Here is a 9,776-nt window from a genome sequence, read left to right as displayed (position 1 = left end):
TTAAAGAAGTTCTGGTGGGGGTTTTAGAAATATATTAACAAAATTAAACCAGCTGGGCAGTGGTGGTTCATGCCTTTAATCCCAGAACTCGGGAGGCAGAGGCAAGCAGATCTTTGTGAGTTTGAGGCAAGCCTGGACTAGAAGAGCTAGTTCCAGGATAGGCTCCAAAGCTACAGAGAAACCCTGCCTCAAAAAAGAAAAAAAAAGAAAATCAAAAAAACAAAATTAAATCATTACATGATTATTGTATATGTGACTAGAGAAGTAATGCATATGATAGTAAGTCAAATAGAACTTTTTTGACAGGGCTATGAGAGACCTAAAGCTACCAGAATAATGACTTCAACTCTCTTACTTATTCTTATGTACTTAGATAAAGGTTTATTAAGATTTTGGAATATTTTCATTCCTTTAATTTGAACAAAACAACTACATCTTTGAGAAAACCTATAGTTTTCATGCTGTAATTAATCTCTGTTTCTCCTGCTCTATACCAGTTCTTGACACTTAGAATGCAAATAACATAAATATATTCAAGGCCCTGCTACTTATTGCCACACATAAGTGAAAGAGATGTGTGGCTATTCTAGTTGTTTCCGTTTACTTCTCTAAACCAACCTCTACCAACAGTTCCCATGATACTAATGGCAGTTAAGTCCAAATGACCCTTATCCTCTGTTTCTTTCTCCTTCCAGGACTTTGCATGCTAAGAAAGTGCTCTACCACTGAACTACATCCTAGCTCCTGAGCTGCTTGTTACTGTAGTTAACTTACTGTTACTTTAACAGAAGTTTGTACCTCAAGTTCTGGTCCATCGTTCTTCCCCAACTCACATTATCCTATGCTCATGATTCTAAAGATACATCTTCAGGGGGCTGGAGAGATGGCTCAGGGGTTAAGTGCACTGACTGCTCTTCCAGAGGACCTCGGTTCAATTCCCAGCATCCACATGGCAGCTCACACCTGTGTGTAACTGCAGTTCCAGGGAATCTGACACCTTCACACCAGTGCACACAAATAAAGGTTTTTTGTTTTGTTTTTAAAAAGGTACATCTTCATTCCTGATCTCCTTATCACCTAATCTTTACATTTATCTGTTTTACTACCAGATCAAAAAGGTAATTTAAACTCTACACTTAAACTAAAGAAGCTTCCACAGTTTCTTCAATTCCTCTATCCCTTTACAGTAAACGGTACCATCACTTATTTTACAGTAAACGGTACCATCACTTATTTTACAGTAAATGGTACCATCCCTTATTTTCAGTTGCCTAAGTTTGGTAAGTTATTGAAAATTAGTACACTTCCTTAACGCTACTTCAATTATCAAACCCAATCAGTTTATTATTTTTAAATCTTGTATGTCCTCTGAATCTATGACAGTAACATTTTATCCATATTGTTTTTCTGCGATTTCAGTTACCTGCACCGTCTACACTCTAAAATTATTAAAGGGAAAATTCTAGAAAGAAACAATTCATTTATTTTCAACAATACACTGTCCTAAGGAATATGATGAACCAGTGCTCCTGTGGCCTAGACTGACCACACCCTGGCCCACAGTCTACATAAGCTATGTGCCCACTAGACACTCTGCCTTCTCAGTGAGCAGACTGATTTCACTTAACCCTTATTTTCTGTAATAATCACTACACATTACAAAAGTGATCCTGAAAATTTAAGACTAGTATAGAATAATTCTATTTTATTAGTCACGGTTGAACTCTTACACTGCCCAATTTATAGATGGAACTTTATCCTAATTACTCCATAGGAAAGTGTGTGTGTGTGTAGAGAAATAATGTGTGTGTATATATGTATGTATGTGTATATATATATAAAAAGATATGTGCATAAATATACACATATAAATTTATATACTGCTCTATAGGAATGTGTGTGTAGAGAAAGAATGTGTGTGTATATATGTATATATAAAAAGAGATGTGTGATATATATATATATATATATATATATATTTATATGCTACTCCATAGAAAAGTATGTGTGTGTGTATAGAAAGAGAGAGTGTGTGTGTGTGTGTGTGTGTGTATAGAGAGAGGGAGATGTGAGTGCATATATATATATATATATATTTATATGCTACTCCATAGTAAAGTGTGTGTACATATGTGTTTATAGGTACTGTCATCTGAAGTGATATTTACTAGGGTTCTAGAATGCATTTTTGTACAAAACAGAGGAATTCCTGCCCTGTTATTCCTTTATTTCAAACTCTAATCACTAAAGTGGTCTCTATATTTTATCAATTGGCGAAATTACTATCTGGCTTAAAAAGATTCTCTCTTCCTTTCTATAATCATTTGAAGCAATTTCCTGAGATCCCTAGGATATCTTGTATCACCTTAGGTTAACCTGTAAGCCCTACCTGCCAAGAACCAGGTTAACTTCCTGGGATTCTGGGAGCTGTAGTTCTTAGAAAACAACAGCAAAAGCCTTAGGGGAAAGTATGGCGACTGTATGGGTTTGTCATTAAGTAGCTCTGCAACATGTGTCTAGGGGCCAATCAGATGGAAGTCCCAGCAAATGGTCCTGACCAAAGTCTATCTTGGTCAGTATTTAATATTTAAATAAACCTTGTTTCCAACTTGGCTCAAAATGATTAAACTGGTTTTTTCTGGCAAATCTCAGGAGCCATAGTTTAACCTGAGCTCAAATGTGCCCTGGGATACAGTCAATATTTGAGAGAAATGTCCATGTTTTAATCTTCACAATTCTAACTAACTTAATCTTAAACAATTTCTCACTTCGGAAACCACTTCATCAAAATAGATGACAACTACTATTTTTTTCTTCATAAAAAAAGAAAATCTACATCTGAGTTAGACTCTGTTGAGCCGTAAAAGAAACGGTTAGCTCATTAGTAATTTCCACATGGCAAAGGAAGTCCCCGGCTAGAAGGGGTAAGGAGACTAAACTGCAAACACAGCGCAGCACACATCAGCTTCCACACATCAGCTCCTAGAGCTCCCAATACAACTTGTGCTTTGCCAGCTCCAAATGTCATTCCCTGTTTCAATCACACAGAAAAACAACTCTACATTCTTATTATCTAAGTCCTAGAAAACCAGCTGCAAGTACTACAATCAGAAGAAAACTAAGAAGACCTCTCAAACATCCATTCTTTGTCTCCTAGTGCTTTACTATTGGGTGATCTCCCACCCTAAGCTTAGGGATAGCTGCTATCAGGAAGATTCTGCTACTCTGTAATGCTTAAGGGGGCCAGAGTGAGAGCTGTGAAATAATTCAATTTTGTGTTTACCTCCCAGGCTGGGACATTTTCTCTGAACTTCTCATTCACCATACAGCAGATGGACATTAAATAGGCCTTGCTGGAAACTTCTGGAGAATAATTCATCCAGAGGTAATTTTCAAGATATTGACTGTAAAGAGATAATAAAGTTGCACAGAATATTTCATTAGTTATCACAGGCATTGTACTGCATAAGGCACCTGAAAAGAGGATTATTTCTACATCTTTCACAGGGTTCCCTGTACTCCGCACCGGTGCTTCTTCTGTAACCTTACATCTAGAAACCATGGCTCCACGAATGGCAGACTGCACTCTTAAGCAAGAAGATGTCAACGGATGGTTATGTTCAAATCTTTATTGGTAACTCGAGTAAATTTAGAATCACCTAGGAGACATACGTCTTGGTGTGTCTGTGAGAATGTTCACAGAGATATTAAATGAGGAATGTAGACATCTTGGACTGAATGAAAAAAGAAAAAGTACAAAGTGTGCTGAGCACCAGTCCTCACTTCCCCATTTCCTGACAGTGGAGGCAATGGTGACCAGAACTACAGCTGCTTTTACCTCCATGCCTCCTCTACCAAGAGTGAACAACTGTACCTTCATCTGTGAGTCAAACCAAACCCTTCCTTTCTTAAATGGCATGACAAGTACTTTGTCATGGTAACAAGAGAATCCACTCATCCACTCATCAACCAACTCTGAATACTCCCTAACCTGAAGGCTCACACAAGTGAAAGTAAAACCACTCCACAAATATTAACTATAAACTGAAATGATTCTCAGAAAAAATTACTTATAACACTTTGTCAAAAAGAGGCTTCATAAAGCATAATTTAAAAGGTAATTCGCTGGGCGGTGGTAATGCACACCTTTTAATCCCAGCACTCAGGAGAGGCAGGCAGATCTCTGTGAGTTCAAGGCCAGCCTGGTTTAAAAGAGCTAGTTCCAGGACAGGCTCCAAAGCTATAGAGAAGCCCTGTCTTGAAAAACAAAACAACAAACAAACAAACAAACAAAACCCAAAAAGGTAATTCAGTTTCCAAGTTAATTGACATTTTCCCCTCTAGGTACTAAAATTCTTACCATAGTCTTATGGATAGATGAGTAAATTACTTTAAGTATTTCTGACTTTCCAAACTTAAGTTAGACAGTGCTTTGAGCTTTGGCATCAGACACAGATATCCCACCTCTACCAACCACTCAATTACATCATTTTGAAAACACCTGTGACCTCTGTTTGTCCAGCAATTAGAGGATAATGCCTCAATTTCAGAGTGACTATGAGTGATGTGTATGTAAAACATTTAGCACTGTTCAGCTTAAGACATGTTCACAAGCATGCTGAACAGTACTTCTGCTTTCGTTTTTACATGCTAGCCAAACCTAGATATAGCCTATCTTCTTACACCTTCATAATCAAAAGTTGTATGTAAGCAAGGCATGGTGGCGCACACTTTTAATCTTAGCACTCAGGAATAGAGGCTGGCGATTCTGAGTTCTAGGTAACCTTGGTCTAGAAAGTGAGTTCCAGGACAGCCAAAAGTACATAGAGAGATTCTCTCTTTCTCTGTCTTTCTGTCTGTCTCTCTAAGACAGGATTTCTCTGTATAGCTTTGACTGTTTTGGAACTCAGTCTGTAGATCAGGCTGTCTTGAACTCAGAGATCCATCCAGCCTCTGCTTCCAAAATGCTGGGATTAAAGATACCATAGCTTGGAGAGAGCTTTTCTCAAAAAAACAAAACAAAACAAAACAAAAATCCAAAACAAACAAAAAAACCAAACCTGTTCTTGGGCTAGGGATATGGGTTAGAGATATGGCACATGCTGAACATGAGTAATGTTTAGCAATCTGGAAAAAGGTTACATTTTCTAGTGTTTGAAACATTTACATAGCAGTAGGTAGGTTTGAACAATGGTGTCTTACTTATTCACAAAATTTCAGCTGGGAAGGAAGTTCCAGAGTAAATCCTGATTTATTCCCACAGACCAAGTGTAACTAGTGAAGACCATCTCAAAATAAAAGTTACCCTGATAATACGGTTATCTCGCAAAACAAAACAAAAAAAATCAAATTAGACCATCACAAAAATATAAATAGTCATGAATTTAGATTTTATTTGCTATTGGGAATCAAACCACAGCCTTGTACGTGCTAAATGCAACCTGAATCCATGAGCTCTTCCTTAAGGTTACAGAAGTATTTTCGTTGCTGCAAAGGGAGCCTTTACTCACAGGCCATCCTCCATGCAATGCCTTTTCACTCACCTAAATTCCAACAGCATTATTTTCCTGATGGCAAATCTAAAAACAAAAAAAGAGCCAACTTTGAAATAGAAAACAGAAACATTTCAGAGATCCCAATCCTCATTCATTTGGAATCTTTTGTAATCAAATTAAATGACGCATCAGATTTTATAACATCAGATCACAAAGGCCAAAAGAGTGCACAGGTCAACTTCACAAGCACTAATGCTCTCATCTCACAGATATAGCTACCAATGTCCCAGATGCAGAAATCAGATGTCCCACACACTTCTGAGTCTTCACTGTGGGGAATACTAGGTATCTTTCTATATTATACTCTTCTTTATAATAGAAGTATGTGGCTTTACACGGATAAATGAAGCTTTACAAAGTACTGCTCCAGAGGCTGATTTTGTTTTAATTATTTTCTTATATTGGGAATAAAGTACCAACACCAGAACATTGCCACTGGGTGGTAGTTTTCAGATTTGAAAATTAAATTTATAACTCCCTAGGAGACCCTTACCCTGTCAAAATCCTATTCTACTGTATTCTGATCGCTTAAACAGTTTTACCAACTACACTGTCACAAAACATTATCAAGGATGAAATGAATGCTTTTACTGTACAAAGGCAAAAAGCTGGAGGAACAATGAGAAAACATTAGCTTCTACAGTTCGGGAAGGCTACAGAGCAGATGTGACACCTTAAGAGACATACTCCGGAGCGGCAGCTTAACAAAGGTGTATGTGTAAGAGAGGAAAACCACCGTAGGCGATAGATACCAGATCGGAAGAGTTATATAATAACCACAAATATAAATACCACGAAGGGTTTGTATTTTTCTAAGTTACCAATATGGACCGACAACATACAGTAAGCATGGCACTGTGCTCAAAACAACACACATTTCATATGTTCATCCACAGTTGGACAATTGTGTATAACAAATTAGGTCCATTGATGCCATCGGCGATCACATGCAGCTGATAAAGAAACGGTAGGCAGACATGGAAATTGTTTTATTACCGTACATCCTTCCAGGATGTAGTTGTACCAAAACATGGAGTTTGGAGTTGTACAGCACCCTCACAACCACATCTGAAAACTATATAAAGAAAACAATTTATTTTCAAATGCTAGAAAGGGCTCTGTCATATGAATGTGTGATCCGCATGTGTGGGCACACATACAGTGTACGTGGAGGTCAGGAGACAACTTTATGGAGTTGGTTCCAGGGATTGAGCTTGAGCCTCCAGGTCTGTGTGGCAAGTGTTTTACCCGGTGAGGCATCAGCCTGGCCCAAGTCTGTTGATTTAAAGTTAAAAAAATAAAATAAAAAAGCAAGACTATAGCAATTATTTTTCATTTATTTTTCACTTATGAATTAAGATGTTAGAGGAAGAAATAAACAGTGTCTTCTAGAGTACTGACAAAATTCAAGTTATCTTTGTGGAAATATAATCTAAAGGGTATACTATATCCTGTCAGTGTCACGATTCAAAATAAGTTTGTACGTTTCAAATAAAGATAAATACAAAGTGGCAAAATAAAGTATTTGTTAAGTTATTTTTATTTTTCCACCATAAAACCTACCTGGTGGATTCATAACAGGATTAAGAATAATGCCAAAGGGTATAAATTAATAGATCTAGAAGAAAATGGATGCTATTCCTATTAAAGAACAAAGTATTAGATAAGAGCCAAGGAAATAGGTCAGTGCCTCAACTACTAGGCAATATCTAAAAGCAAGCTCCTCAACCATACCCAGGAATTGCAGGAATAGTACCTCAAAGTTTGGGGTGGGGGAAATGCACTCTGTATGCAACACACTTAGAGCAAAGCCAGCACATAGCAAACGCTCAAGCAGTAATGACTCCTGCTTTAAACAGAAGTTGCATAAAAATATAGTAAGAGAAGCTTTCCAATCTGACACTGCAAGAAAGAGCAAAAACGAATGAATTGTGCAATAAAGCATGCAAATCATGTGACTAGGCAAAGGGCTTTTAAGATTAATTTTGAGATCTCAGAAAAATCTATTTTTAGATAAGAATATTAAGATCTGAATAACTTATGAGTACTATGATATCCAAAGGTTCTTATGACTATAAGCAGTCTATTTTGGCAGTGGTTTATTAAATAACCATTAATAAAATTACATTACATCGAGCAACCCTAGATACTGAAGATGACACATTGCTCAGCAAAATGTCTTCAGGCACTAGTCTAAAACACTGTTCATTTAAAGATTTAAATATATTTTGTGATTTATGTCATAAAAAATTCTAAACAGGCTCACAAACCTGTTAAAACCACTGCCCTACTTTGACACTGCCTTATTTTTGCTTTCAAATTTTTAGTGAAATTTACTTTTTTAAGACTTAAACACATAAAAAAAAATAAAAAAAAAACAAGCAAAAAATTCTACAAAATTTGAGCATGCATGGTGGCACACAAGTGTAATCCCAACACTTAGGAGCCAAGACAGCAGGATCACAAGTTCAAGGCCAGCCTTGTGCTCTACGAGACTTTATCTAAAAACCAATTATAAAATTACAACATTTAGAAAAACTATCTTTTAACAATAATAACTGGGGCCGGGCAGTGGTGGCATAAGCCTTTAATCCCAACATTCAAGTGGCAGAAGCAGGCAGATCCCTGTAAATTCGAGGCCAGCCTGGTCTATAGAGCAAATTCCAGAACAGGCTCTAAAGCTACAGAAAAACCCTGTCTTAATAAACAAAAACAAACAAAAAAATTAACAGGGCATAAATATCTACAAGTAAATATGTGGAAAGATGACCAATCTACATGGTTAATTTCTTTTCAAGCCTCCCATGAGCGAATGCAGTGTCTAAACCCTTCTGTGTGAGGTGGGGCAGGGAAGATAGAAACCCCACACTGTGAACAGGAACAGGAAAGAAAGGCTTAATCACTCCTTTATATATACAATCAAAAATAACTAATTATGCCTTGGTTTTATGCAGTGTATATATAATAATTATTTTGAATTTACATCTTAGTTTTATAATTTTAAGAGTGTTTTTCAGAAGATTTATTAGAAATAATAAGAAAATTATTAGTGAACTTGAAATAAATCTATGCTCTATCTATCTATCTATCTATCTATCTATCTATCTATCTATCTATCTATCTATCTATCTATCTATCTATCTTGGTCCTTTAAAAACCAAATTAACAGTGTGGGGTTTAATCCCTCTGATTGAACCCTGAACGAGAAGACACAGAGGTAATAGATGACTCATAAATACCAGCATAGAAACATTCTTGCCATCAACACCCCAATAAGCAGTACAGAAAATAAAAAAATCCTTTGCAAGCTAAGAGCAGAACCAGACACTCAGACACATTCCACATGGTTTACATAATCCCAAGGTACCACAATTACTCATTCCTACCTTGATTTGACAATCTCTTTTTCATATATCTCTTCGATTACCTGTTCCAAAAGTATAAAAATGTTTAATGTATCAAGCACCTTGCTTTTCAATCTAAACTGACAGCTTTCAATTACTGACTCAATTATTTATTATAAAATAATTTGCTTTAAGAAAGATCAAATATTTAAATAATTATAGACTTTTTAGCAATGACATTATTTCTCAAATATAAAGTAAAAGAAAGTAAACTAGAGAAATAATAAAATCCATCCACATAAATACACAGCTCTAAAATACTCTTTAAACAGGATGTGTTTATAACATTTCTAGACAAACAAACCTCATAGAGTCATGTCTTCAAACTTAATTTTAAATGATTTTAGATGCTATTAGACTCTAAAAGTCATAAGAGCTTCCCCCAAATCAGCTGGAAAGTAAGTTAAAAGTGTGAGGGCATTATAGAAACAAATGGTAACTGCCTCATCCTACTCTCCAAATGATACGATAACATCACGATTTCTAGTCAGCTGAGCCAGGGTACATAGAAGTCAGGCTCTGGAGTTCTAAGTTCTGCCTCAAACCGTCACTATTGGAGGCTGTGACCCTACCACAAGTGCCTGACCTGTCTAATGTCAGTTTCTTCATCTGATAAAAGAACCAGAAATAATGACTACTATAAAAGGTTGCATGACCACTCTGGAAAGCAGTGTGGCGATTCCTCAGGAAATTCGAGATCAACCTACCCCTGGACCCAGCAATACCACTCTTGGGAATATATCCAAGAGAGGCCCTATCATACAACAAAAGTATATGCTCAACTATGTTCATAGCAGCATTGTTTGTAATAGCCAGA

General features: G+C 36.5%; 1 protein-coding gene across 2 annotated transcripts in view; it reads right to left on the bottom strand.

Moving 5' to 3' along the window:
* Positions 1-9,776, bottom strand: part of Aqr (aquarius intron-binding spliceosomal factor) — an 82,502-nt gene that overhangs the window by 66,371 nt on the left and 6,355 nt on the right. Inside the window, exons 3-5 of one of the 2 annotated variants that reach the window (XM_005364211.3) lie at positions 8,942-8,982; positions 5,544-5,579; positions 3,284-3,404 (exon numbers count right to left, since the gene is read on the bottom strand). In XM_005364211.3, coding sequence (XP_005364268.1) covers positions 3,284-3,404; positions 5,544-5,579; positions 8,942-8,982 — 198 coding nt within the window. Of the gene's footprint in view, positions 1-3,283; positions 3,405-5,543; positions 5,580-6,307; positions 6,321-8,941; positions 8,983-9,776 lie in introns of those variants that run through there. The other variant, XM_013352694.2, reaches the window with a different exon arrangement.

Source organism: Microtus ochrogaster (genome assembly GCF_000317375.1).
Source record: "Microtus ochrogaster isolate Prairie Vole_2 chromosome 14 unlocalized genomic scaffold, MicOch1.0 chr14_random_1, whole genome shotgun sequence".
NCBI classification, from domain to species: Eukaryota; Metazoa; Chordata; class Mammalia; order Rodentia; family Cricetidae; genus Microtus; species Microtus ochrogaster.
Note: the sequence above shows the minus strand (reverse complement) of the source record. Positions and strands in the feature narration are given on the sequence as shown.